This window comes from Papio anubis, chromosome 9, assembly GCF_008728515.1.
Source record: "Papio anubis isolate 15944 chromosome 9, Panubis1.0, whole genome shotgun sequence".
NCBI classification, from domain to species: domain Eukaryota; kingdom Metazoa; phylum Chordata; class Mammalia; order Primates; family Cercopithecidae; genus Papio; species Papio anubis.
This window is the reverse complement of record NC_044984.1, coordinates 119,371,887-119,390,699: the sequence shown is the minus strand read 5'-3', so window position 1 is coordinate 119,390,699 and position 18,813 is coordinate 119,371,887. Positions and strand designations below refer to the sequence as shown.

At 54.4% G+C, this 18,813-nt stretch overlaps 1 protein-coding gene across 2 annotated transcripts in view; it reads left to right on the top strand.

Moving 5' to 3' along the window:
- The window catches only part of DHX37 (DEAH-box helicase 37), a 42,948-nt gene that overhangs the window by 15,396 nt on the left and 8,739 nt on the right, over positions 1-18,813 (top strand). For both annotated transcript variants that reach the window (XM_009182033.4, XM_003907361.5), the window contains 12 exons: positions 595-691; positions 1,741-1,854; positions 4,159-4,260; positions 4,471-4,585; positions 5,891-5,986; positions 6,217-6,302; positions 7,266-7,410; positions 8,074-8,150; positions 8,451-8,683; positions 13,319-13,430; positions 16,890-16,996; positions 17,146-17,334. In XM_009182033.4, coding sequence (XP_009180297.2) covers positions 595-691; positions 1,741-1,854; positions 4,159-4,260; positions 4,471-4,585; positions 5,891-5,986; positions 6,217-6,302; positions 7,266-7,410; positions 8,074-8,150; positions 8,451-8,683; positions 13,319-13,430; positions 16,890-16,996; positions 17,146-17,334 — 1,473 coding nt within the window. The remainder of the gene's footprint in view (positions 1-594; positions 692-1,740; positions 1,855-4,158; positions 4,261-4,470; positions 4,586-5,890; positions 5,987-6,216; positions 6,303-7,265; positions 7,411-8,073; positions 8,151-8,450; positions 8,684-13,318; positions 13,431-16,889; positions 16,997-17,145; positions 17,335-18,813) is intronic.

The following is an 18,813-nucleotide window of genomic DNA, read 5'->3' as shown; positions in this document are numbered from 1 at the left end:
CTCCTGCCTCAGCCTCCCGAGTAGCTGGGACTACAGGCGCCCGCCACCTCGCCCGGCTAGTTTTTGTATTTTTTTAGTAGAGAAGGGGTTTCACCGTGTTAGCCAGGATGGTCTCGATCTCCTGACCTCGTGATCCACCCGTCTCGGCCTCCCAAAGTGCTGGGATTACAGGCTTGAGCCACCGCGCCCGGCCCAGGCTAATTTTTGAGTTAAGACAAGGACTTTTTGTGAAACACACACAGCTATAGTACCCCTATGATAGCTGCCAAGTCTGTGTAGTCTCCAGAACACACTCTAGCCCACGTGCAGGTCTCCCCGGCGTCTCCTGGCGTGGTCGCCATCCGAGGAGGGCTCTGGCCAAGGTGTTTGGAGCCTGGCTCCTCAGTTGCCCTCAACAGCTCCTTCCCTTCCCTTCAGAAACCAGGATTTTGGAGGGGGAGAGTGGACTGGGGAGATGTCTGGGCCTCGTTTCGGGTTGCTGGTAGGCCCTGCCCTCAAGCCGCCTGCCTGCTCCGTGACCTGCCTTGTAGTGGCCCCATGGCGACAGCCCCAGCCAGACGTGGCTCTGCCCTAAACCGAACTCTGCCCACACAGGGTCGTCTCCTACCAGATCCGGTATGAAGGAAACGTGACAGAGGAGACCAGAATCAAGTTCATGACGGATGGTGTGCTGCTCAAAGAAATCCAGAAGGTTGGTTGTGGATCCTGGCTCACAGAGCAAGGCCAGTGGGCGTGGGGGTGGGGTGCTAGGCGTAGCACTCCCATGGTGCTGCTGTGTGACTTTGGGTGAGTTACTGAACCTCTCCAAGCTCAGTTTCTTGATAAGTATGTTAGTGCATTCCTCCGAGAATCATTTTGAAGTGGAAGTTGTAGAGTGCATGCCAACAGCTTAGCACAGTGGCCCGTACCTAGAAGGTGCTCGTGAAATGTGAACTTATATTTTTATTATAACTGTCTCACAGAGTTCACGCCTTGCCCAGGGTGTACTGAAAGCCTGTGGTGTGCAGGCTCTGCCCTGCGGTGGGCCCAGACACAGACACCTCTTGGGAGCTTCGAGTCCCGTTGCGTTTGGTGAGGGGCAGCACCAGACTTGGAGTGGGGTGCCAGCCTCAGGCTGGGGGACAGGGGAGCCGTTGGGCCTTGCCCTTGAGAAGGGGTGCGTCTTCACGGTCCCTGGCCACAGAAGCTGCGTCCCAAGGTCTTTCCGTTTGTAAATCGGAACCCGAGCTGCTGCCTCCCATCATCGCACTTGGGCCTTGGGGAAGCGCCCCACGCTTCCTAGGGAGCCGGCCATTTGATCAAGCGGATGGCACGCGTGTCTGGAGAGCCTGCAGGGCCCGGGTGGGGGACTGCTGTCTGGTGAAGCAGCTGTGCTCCGTGCTGGCTGTGACATCCCCTTGGGCAGGGCCAGTCTCCCAGGGGGATGGCAAAGGTGATTCCAGCCCTCCTGGCTTGGAGGCCACTGGGACTCCTGGGGGTGTCAGTGGATGCAGTTTGGGTCCGGGTGGCCCCTGTCTGTGTGGCATCTGCTGTCCGACTGCCCACGGCTCTACCCCCCATCTCATGTCCATTTCCCACCTGCCCTCCTGCCCTGCGGGCATCGAGTTGAGCAGCTCACCTCTGAAGAAGAGCAGCTGCCCTTCCTCTCACACTGTCTCCTCAAGTGGGGGTTCTGAGACGTGAAGCGGCCCTTGGGGCTCAGGCCGGGAGGGCGGGCCTCACCCCTGGACCTCCCCCCAGGACTTCCTGCTGCTGCGGTACAAGGTGGTGATCATCGACGAGGCCCACGAGAGGAGCGTGTACACGGACATCCTCATCGGCCTCCTGTCCCGCATTGTGACTCTCCGGGCCAAGGTAGAGCAGGAGGCGGGTGCTGGGGAGCCCCAAGCCCTGGGCCCCCCCAAGCTCTGTCGGAGGCTTGGGCTCCCTTCACTTGTTCCCCGTTGCACTCTGGGCTGCTGCCATGAGCAGGTGCCCGAAGGACAAGGTCCCCTTGGGCCTAGGTCTAGGCCCTGTGCCAGGGCTGTGAATCTTGGAACAGCCCCTGTATGATCCCTTCCCCACCGCCCCGGCACCAGCCTCATAAACTGGTGCCCTTCTCCGCACCCAAAGCAAGAGGCTCAGGCGAAGTGCTGATGCCTGGCCAGGCGCGATGGGCCAGTTGATGAGGCCTCTGGGCCTCTGGGATCAGCAGAGCGGGTGGGCCTGCCCGGCCAAGGGTCAGACTCCCGGAACTCTGAGAGGGGCTCCCCAGGGCCTCTTTCTCCATCTCCCTGCCCCAACCTGACACAGGTCTGCTGAGTGGAGGGTGCCACCCGGGGGCTGGGCTCTGTGCAGGAGGCCTGTCCTACCCTCCCGGCGGGGAGAGGGGCCTGTGCTCCACATGTGCCACGAGCCTGGCCATGTTCAAGGCCCTGATAATCGACAGTGAACAAGATACCATCTTGTTCTAACAGTTCCTGCCCTCCTGGGGCTTCCACTTCAGCAAGGGTGGCAGGCAGGACGCAGACTCAGAGTGTGTGAGCCAGTGATGGACAAAACCGGGGGCAGTGGAGGGAGGATGCGGGGCTAGTGAGAGTTTCACCTGAAAGGTGATCTCTGAGCTCGAGTGGAGGGCTGAGTGAGGGAGGGAGCGAGCAGCGTGCGTCGCAGAGCGGGAAGAAGTCTGACTGGAGGAGCGCAGTGTAGAGGTCCGGAGGTGGGCATCTGCCTGGTGCCTTTTTTCTTTTGGTAACAAGCTTTATTAGGCTGTGATTCACATTTCATATCATTCATCCATTCAAATGTACAATTCAATGGTTTTTAGTCCATTCACAGAGTGTGCAGCCATCACCACAGTTTTACGTTTCATCACTCATCAATCCCAAAAGAAACCCTAGGCCGGGCACGGTGGCTCACGCCTGTAATCCCAGCACTTTGGGAGGCTGAGGAGGGTGGATCACTTGAGGTCAGGCATTCGAGATCAGCCTGGTGAACATGGTGAAACCCTGTCTCTACTAAAAACACAAAAATTAGGCCTGGTGGCGGGAGCCTGTAATCCCAGCTACTCGGGAGGCTGAGGCCAGAGAATCACTTAATCCCAGCGGGTAGAGCTTGCGGTGAGCCGAGATCGCGCCACTGCACTCCAGCCTGGGTGAGAGAGCGAGACTTCATCTGAAAAACAAAAACAAAAAGAAACCCTGTGCCTTTTACGGTTTTTTGTGGTGGTGATTTTTGTTTTGTTTTGTTTTTTTGAGGCAGAGTCTCATTGTCACCAAGGCTGGAGCGCAGTGGTGCAATCGCAGCTCACTGCAACCCCGACCTTCTGGGCTTGAGGAATCCTTTTGCCTCAGCCTCCCAAGAAGCTGGACCATGGTCACTCTGTAACCATTTGCAAATGATTTCCGACAGTGGCTGCAGAGTTCCATGGTACTTCCCCACCAGCAGTGGCAGAGCTTCCAGCTTCTCCACATCCTGCTAACACTTGTCATTTTCCATTTTTATTATTCTGGACATCCCTGTGGGTGGAAAGTGATATCTCACTGTGGTCTTGGTTTGTGTCTTTAGGGAGTCTAGAGTGGCCAAGCAGCGAGCGTGAGGTGGAGTCAGGAAGGCACGGGGGTAGGGCAGAGAGGGACGGTCACTGTGGAGCAAGAGAGGGGCCTGTGCTGGGTGCCATGCCTCCCACAGAGGTGCTCTGGCCACTCCTTAGCTTCTGGGTTTGGGGTTTCCTAGCAGCAAAGGCAGCAAGGGCTTGAAGCAGAGCTCATCATGAGGCCATCAGGCATTGCTGAGCGGCCTGGGGACCAGAGAGCTCCCTCCCACCCCCAAAGACCTCCGAGAATCAGGCAGCTCCTCCCTGAGCCCCCAGAACAGACACCCGGTGAATCTTGGTGTCAGGTGGGAGCTAGGTTGGGTGGGCCCCAGTCTCAGCCCACCTGCCTCATATTCCACCATCAAAGCCTGACTCTGAAAGATACCCTGGAACAAGCCACCGCCCCGGGAGCAGCAGGCCCCGCTATTGACTCACTTTCTCCAAGGAGCCTTTGGCATCCAGAAAGGGGCAGAGGGTGGGGGCTGGAAACGGGGTGGGCAGCAGGGCACCCTCATGCTGATTTCCCAGGCTTCGGACCCACCTGTAGTACTGGGGCCGCGGTCACCAAGCCTGTCCTCCCACAGAGGAACCTGCCACTCAAGCTGCTCATCATGTCGGCCACGCTGCGGGTGGAGGACTTCACCCAGAACCCGCGGCTCTTCGCCAAGCCGCCCCCGGTCATCAAGGTAACACAGGGTCCCAGGTTCTCCGTGAGCTTGGACGGCACAAGGACGCCCTGGTGTCGGGAGCCTCCTGAGAGACCTCACTTGGTCCCATGGGGGATTGACAGCAGCTTGGAGAGGGTGTTGGAAACCTTGATTCAGAATGATGGGGAAAGGGAAGGCAGCCCTGGGCCAAAGCTCGCCCCCCACCGCGCCTTTCTGGGCATCCCACAGGTGGAATCCAGGCAGTTCCCAGTAACTGTGCATTTCAACAAGCGGACACCACTGGAAGACTACAGCGGCGAGTGCTTCCGGAAGATTTGCAAGATCCACCGGATGCTGCCCGCAGGTGAGGCCCTGGCCAGGTCAGGGGAAAGGAGCCTCCCTTCCTAAACCCTCGCTGAAGGCACAAGTGTGGGAGGGCCCATCTCCGAGTGGCTCAGAAAAGTCCCTTGTCCCTGCCAGGCCTCACTTCCTCACTTACTCCAGAGTGTTCACAACACCTGTCCTGCCTTATTCCACTCAAAATACTGTGAGGCTTCAGCAGCTACCAGATGGTAGAGTTTGCCATCTGTCCCCATCTGATAAGCAGAAAAACCCACAGAGCACAGGCCGGTGCTGGCAGGTGACCATAGACACTGCAGGGGAACAGGCACATCCCCTCGAGAATCACGGATACCCTTCACAGTTCTGCCTTGTCCCCATCACACCCGATCCTTTACTCACCTCATGTTACGGAAATGGACGTGACCTTTCTGTGTGAATAGATTGTGATCACTTCTAGCCAATGATCACTTCTACTTTTTTTTGAGACAGAGTTTTACTTTTGTTGCCCAGGCTGGAGTGCAGTGGCGGATCTCGGCACACTGCAACCTCCGCCTCCTGGGTTCAAGCAATTCTCCTGCCTCAGCCTCCCAAGGAGTTGAGATTACAGGTGCACACTGCCACGCCCAGCTAAGTTTTTGTATTTTAGTAGAGATGGGGTTTCATCATATTGGCCAGGCTGGTCTCGAACTCCTGACCTCAGGTGATCTGCCTGCCTCAGCCTCCCAAAGTGCTGGAATTACAGGTGTGAGCCACCGCGCCCAGCCTAATCAGAGACTCTTGTGTGCCGAATTCGGGCCCAAGGCTGACTTTCTTCATGTTAGGGAGGCAGGGAGCCGTGGGGGTGCTTCCCACCAAGCTTGAACTCCTCCTTCAAGGAAGCTGAGGTCGCTGCTTCATGATGCTCTGTCCTTGCTCTGCTTACAGCCTCTCGGGGCTCCCATCCATTCTCTGGGAGACTGGGGCTGGCGGGAGGCGAGGCGGAAGCTTGGGCAGTGAGTCTTCCTGCAGCCTCGGGTCTCAGGGCAGCCACGGCGCTGTCACAAGTGTGGTGTGCAGGTTTTCACTTGAGCACATTTCTCAGGGCTTTTGGATCTGTGCCTGGGAGTGGCGTTGCTGGGCTGTGTGGTCGCTGTGTTTGTTGAACTCCCTGGCAACAGCTCCTTCAGTCTGGGGGTGCTGCCTCCTGCTCGTCTATGTCTGTGTACCCCTGTCCTCCCGCATTATCCCTGGAGCCCCGCCTCTCAGAGCAGGGCCTGGCAGGTGCCCATTGCTAAGCAAATGTTTGTGAGTGACTGATGGATAACAGAGGGGCCCGTTCTTTCTGCAGGCGGCATCCTGGTGTTCCTGACGGGGCAGGCTGAGGTGCACGCGCTGTGCCGCAGGCTCAGGAAGGCTTTCCCACCCTCCAGAGCCCGGCCACAAGGTAAAGAGGACTCCCCGACCCGCGCTCTGCCCTGAGCAGCTGGGCTTGGCCTCACGCTCCCTGGCTGGGGTGCAGCTCCCACCTCTGAGCTTCCCTCTGGGAGCGTCAGCACCTTTGCTGTCCCCCACCTCACCCCCGAATAAATGACCGTGCCTTGAACAACAAAGAGCAGTGTGCTAGTGACCATGCAGGCCACACACGCCTTTCTCTCCAACCTGCCCCTTTTCCAGAAAAGGACGATGATCAGAAAGACTCAGCGCAGGAAATGCGGAAGTTTAAGAAGTCGAGGGCCAGGGCCAAGAAGGCGCGGACCGAGGTACGTTGGGGGCTGGCAGGGACTCCTGGAGAGTAAGGCTGCGTTGTCCAGGATAGCAGCCGCCAGCCCCATGTGGCTGCTTAGGTTTAAGTGTAATTGGATTAAAATGAAATTAAAAATCCAGTTCCTGGTCGGGCGCAGTGGCTCATGCCTGTAATTCCTGCACTTTGGGAGGCCAAGGTGGGAGGATCATTTAAGGCCTGGAGTTTGAGACCAGCCTGGGCAACATGGTGAGACCCTGTCTCTACAAAAAATTTTTAAAATTAATCCAGTGTGGTGGCACATGCCTGTGGGCCCAGCTGCTCAGAGGCTGAGGTGGGAGAACTATCTGAGCCCAGGAGGTCAAGGCTGCAGTGAGCCGTGATGGCCCCACTGCACTCCAGCCTGGGCAACAGAGTGAGACTCTGTCTCTGAAAAGGAAAAGAAGGCCAGGCGTGGTGGCTATGCCTGTAATCCCAGCACTTTGGGAGACTGAGGCGGGTGGATCACCTGAGGTCAGGAGTTCAAGTCCAGCTTGACCAACATGGCGAAACCCCGTCTCTACTAAAAATACAAAATTAGCCAGGCATGGTGATATGCGCCTGTACTCCCAGCTACTCTGGGATGGCTGGGCTGGGAGGTGCTTTCCTCTAGCCTCTGCATGAAGGCACCGTGGGTCTTGCGGTCCGTGACAGTAGCGTAAGTACTCAGCCATCTCCAGCTTGCCTGTTGCACTACTGATGTGTCAGGCAGTGATCCAAGTTCTTCACATGTGTTCGCACAACCCTCCCACCAGCCTGAGAGACAAGGTCTGTGATAGTCCCCATTGTTTAGGTGGGAAAACTCAGACAGGAAGAGATAGTTGGGTCACACGGCCCGGGGGTGTGGACCGGGGCTTCCACATGAGGGCACCTGTCTTCCTGCACATGCCTCATCCTCACACCCAGGGTCCCTGCAGCCCGGGTGTCTATGTGTTCGCCGTAGGTGCTGCCCCAGATCAACTTGGATCATTACTCGGTGTTGCCGGCAGGTGAAGGCGATGAGGACAGGGAGGCGGAAGTGGACGAGGAAGAGGGGGCCCTGGACTCCGACCTCGATCTGGACTTGGGGGATGGCGGGCAAGATGGAGGTGTGTTCCTAGCCCCGCTTCCTGCTCACGTGCATTAGCTCTGCCCTGAGGCTGTGCCCAGAGCCCCTGTGGCCCCCTGGGGGCCGGGGTTCTAGCAGCTTTGTCCTTGACGCTTCCTGAGTTCTTTGAAAGTGCCCGGCACGAGGAGGCCTGGAACATTTGCCGTGCTGGATGTAATGGGGCTGCCAACCCCTTTGCTGATAGGTGCGGGTCTCCAGGGCCCAGGGGTGTTGCCCCGCTCCGTGTGCTCGCAGGAGCCCCCGAATGTAGATGGACCCAGTGCCCTGCTGTGCCTAGCCAGGGGCTGAGTGGGGCAGCAGAGGGTACCCCAGTACTGGCTCAGCCTGAGCCTACCACAGTGCTGCCAGGACACGAAGAGCAGAGTCAGGCCCCCAGGATCCATGCCAGGGGTTTGGAGGAGGAGATTGTGCAGCACAGCAGGGGTTCAGATCCGACTCAGGGCAGTAGAGATAAGAGAGCCCCTGGGAACCTCTCAGCAGTCCCCGCAGGCTTGGCCTGGCTGGTCCCAAGGGGAGCCTCCTCAGCAGGGCAAAGAAAGGAGTTCTGGTGGAGCAGCCTACGGGTGCAGGGCAGCTGTGGCTGGCTCCTGCCTGTGGGCATCTGTCCCGGCCCGGGTGCCAGTAACCTCTGCTTTCCCTCCAGATGAGCAGCCGGACGCCTCCCTCCCACTCCACGTGCTCCCGCTGTACTCTCTGCTGGCCCCAGAGAAGCAAGCACAGGTAACCGTGCTGGGCCGGTGCCCAGCTTTTGGGGCACTTTTAAGGACATTGCAGTGAGGTTAGTCAAGCCCTTGGTCCTCTCCATCTGCTGTTTGACCAGCATCCCCAGAGTTTTGAGGAATATTGAGGTAGTTTTGGAGAATAGGGAACAGTCCTGCAAGGCACTGGGTCCCAGATGGGATGGCTTGTCCTTGCTACCTCTCCAGCACACCAGCCTGGCTGGCTCTGTCCTTGGACCTCCATTCTACGATTTCTTTCCTGATTCTGGTGTTTTCCTGCCATCCCCTCCCTGAATCCTAGGTCTTTAAGCCTCCACCGGAGGGGACTCGGTTGTGTGTTGTGGCCACCAATGTTGCCGAGACATCTCTTACCATCCCTGGCATCAAGTACGTGGTGGACTGTGGGAAGGTCAAGAAGCGTTACTACGACCGCGTCACCGGCGTGTCCTCCTTCCGTGTCACCTGGGTCTCCCAGGCATCAGCTGACCAGCGAGCAGGCAGAGCAGGACGGACAGAGCCCGGCCACTGCTACAGGTAGGTTACCCAGGCTCCTCCTCAGGGACGTTGGCGCCGCCTTGCAATAGCCACTGAGGAACAAGGGAAGGACACTGACCCCACCTCCATCTGTAGTGCATCCCGTGTCCTGCCGGGCCCCTGTGACTTTGGGGTGCTCCCCAGCCCTTTTGCTGGCTTTCAGATACTCACAGTATTTCTTTCTTTTTTTTGAGATGAAGTTTCACTCTTGTCACCCAGACTGGAGTGCAATGGCACGATCTCGGCTCACTGCAACCTCCACCTCCTAGATTCAAGCAATTCTTCTGCCTCAGCCTCCTGAGTAGCTGGGACTACAGGTGCCCACCACCACTCCCAGCTAATTTTTGTATTTTAATTTTATTTATTTATTTAAATTTTTGTATTTTTAGTAGAGACAAGGTTTCAGCATGTTGGCCAGACTGGTCTCAAACTCCTGACCTCAGGTAATCCACCCGCCTCAGCCTCCCAAAGTGTTGGGATTACAGACGTGAGCCACCGCGCCCGGCCTACTTGCACTCTTTCTTTTTTTTTTCCAAGATGGAGTCTTGCTCTGTCGCCCAGGCTAGAGTGCAGTGGCGCGATCTCGGCTTACTGCAAGCTCCACCTCCCGGGTTCACGCCATTCTCCTGCCTCAGCCTCCCGAGTAGCTGGGACTACAGGCGCCCGCCACCACGCCCGGCTAATTTTGTATTTTTTTATTTTTACTTTTTGTATTTTTAGTAGAGATGGGGTTTCACTGTGTTAGCCAGGGTGGTCTCGATCTCCTGACCTCGTGATCCGCCCGTCTTGGCCTCCCAAAGTGCTGGGATTACAGGCTTGAGCCACCGCGCCCACCCCACTGTTTCTTTATTCTGCTACTGAGGTCAGGGCCAGCTCTTGAGTGCTGTTTGTTTTGTTAACAGCTTGATCAGGATATAATTCACATACCATAAAGTGCATAATTTTAGAGCGTACAATCCAGGAGTTTTTAGGACAGTCACAGAGTTCTGCAACCATCACCACAATCAATGTCAGAACTTCCCATCAACCCAAAAAGAAACCCCGTGGCCGTTGCGATCACCCCCCATTCTTCCCTGCCCCAGCCTGTGGCAAGCACCAGTCCGCTAGTGTTTGTCTCTAGGGATGTGCCTGTTGTGGACAGTTCAGATAAATGCAATAAAGTCATACAAGGTGTCGCCCCTTGTGGCTGGCCTCTGCCGCTCAGCACGGTTAAGTTTCGAGGCTCACCCTGGGTAGCCGGTGTTAGCTCCCCGCTCCTGGCCGTGGCTGAATGATATCGCACCATATGGATGTGCCAAGCTTTGTTTGTCGGTTCATCAGCTGGTGGACGTTTGGTTGTTTTCACCTCGTGGCTATTGTGGATAGTGCTGCTCTGAACACTCAGGTACGAGGATTTGCCTGACTCTGTTTTCATTGCTCTTGCAGTGGAACCTAAGAGAACCGCTGTGCCGTATGGTAACTCTGGGTTTAACTGACCGAGGAACCACCAAACTGTTTTCCACAGCAGCTGCCCCATTTTACATGCCTACCAGCAGTGAATGAGGGTTTCAGTTTCTTCACATCCTCACCAACACTTTTTTTTTTTTTTTTTGAGATGGAGTCTCACTCTGTCACCCAGGCTGGAGCGCAGTGGTGCAATCTCAGCTCACTGCAACCTCCGCCTCCCGGGTTCAAGTAGTTCTCCTGCCTCAGCCTCCTGAGTAGCTGGAATGATAGGCATGCATCACCATGTCCATATAAGTTTTTGGTTTGTTTGTTTGTTTTGTTTTTGAGACTGAGTCTCGCTGTTGTCAGCCTGGGCTAGAGTGCAATGGCTCAATCTCAGCTCACTGCAACCTCCGCCTCCGGGGTTCCAGCAATTCTCCTTCCCCAGCCTCCCAAGTAGCTGAGATTACAGGTACCCACCACCACGCCCAGCTAATTTTTGTATTTTTAGTAGAAATGGGATTTCACCATGTTGGCCAGGCTGGTCTCGAACTCCTGACCTCAGGTGATCCACCTGCCTCAGCCTCCCAAAGTGCTGGGATTACAGGCGTGAGCCATGGTGCCCGGCCAATTTTTAGATTTTTGGTAGAGACGGGGTTTCACCATGTTGGCCAGGTTGGTCTCGAACACCTGCCTCGGCCCCCCAAAGTGCTGGGATTATAGGCATGAACCACCGCACCTGGGCAGCACCAACACTTATTTTTAATATTTTTGTTTTGCTGGGTTTTTTTCTGAGAGACAAGGTCTCGCTCTGTTGCTCAGGCTGGAGTTCAGTGGCACAAGTATAGCTCACTGCAGCCTCTGCCTTCTGGGCTCAAGCAGTCTTCCCGCCTCAGCCTCACGTAGCTGGGAGTAGAGGCACGTGGCACTGTGCCTGGCTTCAGGTGTTTTTTTTGTTTTGTTTTGTTTTAATGTGTGACTATGTCCTGTCACACAGCCCTCCCGAGGTCCTGAGAACATGTGCCCCTACCTCCCCCACCCCCACTTTTTTTTATATGAAAGCTTCAGTATTTTTGAGCCTAGCTCTCCTAGTGGGTGTGAAGTGGTATCACACTGTGGCTTTGGTTTGTTTTTTTTTTTTTTTTTTTTTTTTTAGTAGAGACGGGGTTTCACTGTGTTAGCCAGGATGGTCTCGATCTCCTGACCTCGTGATCCGCCCGTCTTGGCCTCCCAAAGTGCTGGGATTACAGGCTTGAGCCACCGCGCCCGGCCCGGCTTTGGTTTGTTTCCCTAATGATGGCCTCTTTTCATATGCTTACTGGCCCTTCATGCATCTTCCTAGGGAACTGCCTATTCAGATCTTTCACTCATTTTTTAATTAGGTTATTTGTCCTTTTATTGTTGATCTGTAAGAGTTCTTTAGGCCAGGCACTGTGGCTCACGTGTCTGTAATCAGATCACAAGGTCAGGAGTTCAAGACCATCCTGGCCAACATAGTGAAACCCTGTCTCTACTAAAAATACAAAAATTAGCTGGGCATGGTGGCATGCACTTGTAATCCCAGCTACTTGGGAGGCTGAGGCAAGAGAATCACTTGAACCTGGGAGGCAGAAGTTGCAGTGAGCCAAGATCATGCCCCTGCACTCCAGCTTGGGTGGCAGAGCGAGACTTTGTCTCAAAAAAAAAAAAAAAAGTTATTTATATAACCTGGATATTAGATCCTAGTCAGATGTGTCATTGACATATATTTTTTCCTAATCCATGAGCTGTAATTGTGTGTATGTGCGCGCATGTATGTAATAAATAGCTTTATGGCTATTCCTTTTGTCAGGGCTACATGTTAATTACAAAAGTAGAAAATTTAGAAAATTTACAAAGAAAACCAGTAAGAAGTAACTGTTGTTAAAGTGTAGAGTGCTATGCACCATCCCCTGTTTTAAGTACTCTACAAGGAATAATACCTTTTCTTTTGGTTTTGAGATGGGGTCTCGCTCTATTGCCCAGGCTAGAGTACAGTGGTGCCATCTGGCTCACTGCATCCTTCGCCTCCTGGGTTCAAGTGATTCTCCTGCCTCAGCCTGCCGAGTAGCTGGGACTACAGGTGCACGCCACCGTGCCTGGCTAATTTTTGTATTTTTAGTAGAGATGGGATTTCCCCATGTTGTCCAGGCTGGTCTCGAACTCCTAACCTCAAGTGATCCATCCGCCCCCGCCTTCCAAAGGGCTGGGCTTACAGGCGTGGGCCACCACACCCAGCCCGTGGAATAATATCTAGTTAATTTTCACCAAATCCCTACGAGGCAGCAGCAATGGAAAGCGTATTTACAGGTGAGGAGAACGAGGCAGGAAGAGGTGAAGCACCTTGCCTGGTGTCAGGTCGGGATCAGTTCAGTGCTGTGCTGAGTTTTGCGCGAAAGGTTCCAAGCCTTTTCGCCTGTAGCTGGCTTCCATTCGTGGTTTTTGTGAGTTTTATGGCGAGCGTCTCAAGCTTTCGCCTGCGCCGCACGACCGGTAGTTTTGTGAGTTTTGTGCTGGCTGGCTTTCGCCTACAGTTCATCGCAAGTTTTCGGTGAAGCTTTTGGTGCTTGCTTTTCCCGTTTTCGTCGAAGCAGCTCACTCGTGCTTTTGCAGCTTTGTACGGTTTTCCTGCTTTTCGCCTGTGCTGTGGCTCATCAGGCGCTTTTGGTGTGAAGCAAAGGTTCTGCTTTCGCCTGTGCTGTGGCCTACTCCGTAAGTTTCCAGGCGAGTTTTGTGTAAAGCGGTTCCATTTCTGCCTGCCAGATTCCATTCGTGGTTTTGCAGCTTTGTGTGTGTTGCGTCCTGCTTTCGCCTGTGCTGTGGTCATTCGTGTTTTTGGTGAAAGCTTTGTGTGTAAGGTTCGATGGTAGCTGTGGCCTTACTGTGTTTGCAGCGTTGCTGTCCTGCTTTCGCCCAAAGGCCTCATTCGTGCTTGCAGTTTTGCAAGCGGTTTTCCGCTTTCTCGCCTGGTATGGCCTTGGCCCAGGTTTTGTGTGAAAGCCAGTTATTTTCCGCTTTCTCGCCTGCGCTGCCTACTCGTAAAGCTTGTGTGAAGCCGGTAAGCGTCCCCGCTTTCCTGCCTGTGCTGCCTACCGTGTTTTTGCAGTTTTTGTGCGTCTCGGCTTTCTGCCTGTACAGCTCATTCGTGGTTTTGTGAAGCGGTGTTTATTTTCCCGGTTTCTCTCTGCCCAGGCTGTATTCATCTGTGGTTTTTGGTGACTTCGAGCAGTTTCCTCCTCCAGAAATCACCCGGAGGCCTGTTGAAGACTTAATCCTTCAAATGAAGGCTCTCAACATTGAAAAGGTCAGTTGCTGTCCCCAGTCCCGCTCTGAGCCACCCCAGTGGGCCACCTCCCTTTCCCTGAGGCAGGGAGCCCAGAGCTGGGCCTGCTGGTGTCTGGCCTGTGGCAGCTGCTTACACGACAGTGCATCAGCAGGTGCTCCCAGGGCTTTTGGACTCCTGTCACCGTTGCCTCCCTAATGCTGTGTCCCCCGTGGGCACCCAGGGGATGGCTGCCTGGAGTAGAGGCAGCAGGGTCCTGCATGCTGTTCGTGGACCATCTGTCCGTGGGGTGTGCAGAACATGCTGCTGGCTCTTCCTGGCTGCAGCCTTCTCCGACCCAGTCCTCCAGTGGAGGGGGATCCCTCTAGGGTCACCTCCCCTCTCCCTGCTCCAGGGCAGGCTGAGCCAGGCAGTGCCCCGTGCCACGCTGCGTGCTGTCCTGTGGGCATTCAGATCACCATTTAACTGATGAGGAAACAGAGGCAGGGAAGTGAAGGTTTTTGTCCAGGGTCACACATCTAATAAGCAATAGAACCCTTTTAAACATCTGTGCTCACTGATTTTTCTGGATGTTAATATGTTCAAAATTATAAAAACTTTAGATACTTGAGATCACCAGGGAGAAGGTGAAGCCTGTCCCACTGTCCACTATTTGTGACCTGTGTCCCAGTTATGTTTCCAAACACATAACATCCTGTACTTTATTATTGTGGTTGTCTGAATGTTGTGTGATATTTTACAGGCTGCTTTGGGCTTTTTTCACCTAATAAAAATCATGGGTGCTGGCCGGGCATGGTGGCTCACACCTGTAATCCCAGCACTTTGGGAAGCCGAGGCAGGTGAATTACTTGAGGTCAGGAATTCGAGACCAGCCTGGCCAACATGGTGAAACCCCATCTCTACTAAAAATAAATAAAAAAAAATATTAGCCAGGGAGGCTGGGCACGGTGGCTCACGCCTGTAATCCCAGCACTTTGGAAGGCCGAGGCAGGTGGATCACGAAGTCAGGAGTTCAAGACCAGCCTGGTCAACATAGTGAAACCCTGTCTGTAGTAAAGATATAAAAAATTAGCTGGGTGTGGTGGCACACACCTGTAATCCCAGCTACTCAGGAGGCTGAGGCAGGATAATCACTTGAACCCAGGAGGCAGAGGTTGCAGTGCACTTAGATTGCACCATTGCATTCCAGCCTGGGCGACAGGGCAAGACTCCGTCTCACAAAAAAAAAAGAAGCCAGGCATGGTGACAGGCGCCTATAATCCCAGCTACTTGGGAGGCTGAGGCAGGAGAATCACTTGAGCCTGGGAGGCAGAGGTTGCAATGAGCCAAGATCATGCCATTGCACTCCAGACTGGGAGAAAAAAAAGGGCTGGGTGCGGTAGCTCACAGCACTTTGGGAGGCCGAGGCGGGCAGATCACAACATCAGGAATTCGAGACCAGCCTGGCCAATATGGTGAAACCCCGTCTCTACTAAAAATACAAAAATTAGACACTACAGGTGGTGGGCACCTGTAGTCCCAGCTACTTGGGAGGCTGAGGCAGGAGAATTGCTTGAACCTGAGAGGCAGCAGTTGCAGTGAGCCGAGGCTGTGCCATTGCACTCCAGCCTGGACGACATGGCAAGACTCCATCTCAAAAAAACAAGAATAAAAGAAAAAGAAAAACATGGAAGCCAAGTGTGTGCTGGGCGCTCTGTATGTGTGACCTCAGGTTATCCTCCCAGCCACTCCAGGAGGGAGCTGCTAGTGTTATCGCCCCATTTTCCAGATGAGGAGCCTGAGGCACGGAGACAGGCCTGATTGTGGGTCACATGGATAAAACGTGTCAGGGTTGGGCTGGGAGCTCAGTGTGGCTGGGAGCACTGTCTGGAGTGCCTCCCACAATGACATCAAGTCCCCTCTGTAGGAACTCTGCAGTGGCTTCCCCTGGCTCTTGAGTCAGCTCCAGAGCAGGTCCCCACCTGCCTTCCCCCAGTCCTGGGCTCCTAGCGTTCCCGCCCTACCTGCGTGCCTGCTGTAGGCTCACCGCCCCGCCTCTAGCTTTATTGAGATAGAGTTGGCGCACCACACAGTCACCCATTGAAAGTGTGTGGGTCAGTAGTTTCCAGTGTGTTCACAAAGTTGTGCAAACACCACCATGGCCATTTTCATCACCCCAGACGGAAAGAAAGCATGTCACCTTCATCTGTCACCACCTCCCAGCTCCCTGGCCCCTGCGCCCACTCCTCTCTATGGATTTGCCAGTTTGGGACATTTCATGCAGATGGAATCCTGCAACATGTGGCCTTTGGGCCCGGCATCTTTCCCTGAGTGTGATGTTCTCAAGGTCCATCCGTGGTGTAGCGCGTGTCGCTGCTTCATTCCTTTTCGTGGCTGAATCATAGTCCATTTTGTGGATGGACTGCATTTTGTTCATCCACTCCTCCATTGAGAGACGCGTGGGTCACTTCCGTCTTTTGGCTATTGTGATAAATTTATTCACATTATTATTATTATTATTTTGAGAGGGAGTCTCACTCTGTCACCCAGGCTGGAATGCAGTGGCATGATCTCAGCGCACTGAAACCCCCGCCTCTCAGGTTCAAGTGATTCTCCCATCTCAGCCTCCCAAGTAGTTGGGACTACAGGTGAGCGCCACCACGCCTGGCTAATTTTTGTCTTTTTAGTAGAGATGGGGGTTTCACCATATTGGTCAGGCTGGTCTCGAACTCCTGACCTCAGGTGATCTGCCCGCCTCAGCCTCCCAAAGTGCTGGGATTACAGGCGTGAGCCACCGCACCGGGCCAATTTATTCATATTATGCCTCACTGACTACCTGTGGCCCTTCCTGGTCAAATGACGCTAAGTCCTCATGAGTGTAACAGTATGTTTAAAAACAAAAACCGAAAAAAGCACCCAGTGGGGGCAAAGCACAGACCTCAGTGCCTAGCCAGTGCTTGGGATGTGTTTTTTTGTTTTTTTGTTTTTTGTTTTTTTTTTGAGACGGAGTCTCGCGCTGTCGCCCAGGCTGGAGTGCAGTGGCGCGATCTCGGCTCACTGCAAGCTCCGCCTCCCGGGTTCACGCCATTCTCCTGCCTCAGCCTCCTGAGTAGCTGGGACTACAGGCGCCCACCACCGCGCCCGGCTAATTTTTTGTATTTTTAGTAGAGACGGGGTTTCACTGTGGTCTCGATCTCCTGACCTTGTGATCCGCCCACCTCGGCCTCCCAAAGTGCTGGGATTACAGGCGTGAGCCACCGCGCCCGGCCAAGGGATGTGTTTTTGAGTGAATGGATGATGTGAGTGAGTGAAGGAGGCTTTGGGGTTCCATTGGGACCTGGCCTTTGAGGGTGCCCCAGCCCCATGTGTCCCCACTGGCATGAGCTGAACCCGGAGAGAGCGGGTGGAGGGAGCGCCTGCCACAGATGGAGCAGGAGCACTGGACTTGCTTCTTGGCATTCACCGTGTCCCTGCCGTGTCTCCTCGTGTCTCGTGTCCCAGGTCATCAACTTCCCCTTCCCGACGCCCCCCTCCGTGGAGGCCCTTCTTGCCGCCGAGGAGCTATTGATCGCACTGGGTGCCCTGCAACCGCCCCAGAAAGCAGAAAGGTAGGACCAAGAGATGCAGGACTCAGTTCCTGTCCCGTTCGGGGCCCTCTCTCCCCTTTGCTGGGCCTGAGCCACCTCAAGCGTGGGGCCTCCCAGCTCTGGCTCCAGAGCTCCTCTCAGAGCACTGCCACCACCACCTCCATCTCCAGGGTGAAGCAACTGCAGAAGAACCGGCTGAGTTGCCCCATCACTGCACTGGGCCGGACCATGGCCACGTTCCCCGTGGCACCCCGCTACGCCAAGATGCTGGCTCTGAGCCGGCAACACGGCTGCCTGCCCTATGCCATCACCATCGTGGCCAGCATGACGGTGCGGGAGCTGTTTGAGGAGCTGGACAGGTGCGAGGTTAGCAGCTGGGTACTCAGGGCCAAGCTCAGTCCCGACAGGGGCTCTGATCTGAGAGCCGACCTGCACCCTGACTTCCTAGGGAATTACCGGCTTGTTGGGTGGCCTCCTGCAAGACCCTCATTCTCTCTGAGCCCTTCTGTATTTTGATCTCTGCAGTGGCCGTGTTGGTCCCTGTCTGCTGCGCCTTATACATCGCATGAAATAGACTAGGAGGTGGGGGGGTCCCCCCGATCATCAGAGGGTCATAGATTCCAGGAAAAGGACACTTTGAGTGAAACCATTTAAAACACAGACCAAAATAGGGAAAGGCAGTACCCTTGAAAAGTGCCACTAAGGCCAGGCGTGGTGGCTGATGCCTGTAATCCCAGCACTTTGGGAGGCCAAGACTTGAGGTCAGGAGTTTGAGACTAGCCTGGACATGGTAAAACCCCATCTGTATAAAAAATTACAAAAATTAGCCAGGCGTGGTGGCGCATGCCTGTAATCCCAGCTACTCGGGAGGCTGAGGCATGAGAATCATTTGAACCCAGGAGGTAGAGGGTTGTGGTGAGCTGAGCTCGCACCACTGTATTCCAGCCTGGGCAACAGTGAGACCCTTCTCTAAAAAAAGAAAAAGAAAAGTGACACTAAGACTGTGAAAGTATGTTGAAAGTGTGTTTAGTGCATTGTGTATTTAACAAAATTTACTTACAGATTATGACTACATGCTGATTCTTAGAATGAACAATTATTTAATGATTTCCTGGCATCCTGTGGCGTAGATCTGCCTTTGGCAGCTTGATGATAAAAGGGGTCATTTCTGCAGAAATTTCTGGAAGCAACTTGAGTGTCTCAAGGGCTTCGTAAGTCTTCAGCGTTCACATCATTCCTCCTGAAACAGCCTTTCACGCCATCAGTTGTGACCATCTCTGCCTCAGCTGTGAGCCAGGCTTCTGCTGCCACCAGGTCTCATCAACTGTGAATGGTGCAGGCAGGCCCACGATGTCACTTCATTGACTCTGTGAGCCTCTGCATCTTGTGCAAAGCCTGCTGCTTGCTTCCCTTAGGGTCAGTCTGCCTGTGTTTGGGCCATCTTGTCAGATGACAGAGCAGACACTAGTTGGGAAGGCAGTTAGGTGGACACTGGGGAATCGTTTGAGATTTGGATGGTTTTTCTTTGTTTATCCTCCTCCACCTCCCCTCCCCAGTCTCACCCACCCTAACCAGGAACTTTGCTGTAGGCCACATCACTGCGTGGGCCATTCCATACCGCAGCCACTAACCGCACGTGGTCTGAGCCTGTGAAATGTGGCAGTTACGACAACAACCTGACTTAAAACCTTACTTATTTTTAATAGTTTAAATTTAAACAGCCACATGTGGCTAGTGGCCACCATATTGGCCAGTGCAGTTCCAGACCTTTCCCTGTGCTCTGCCCGGACAGAGATTTACTTTGAGGAAATGAGATCAGATGGTCTTGCAGCTTGCCT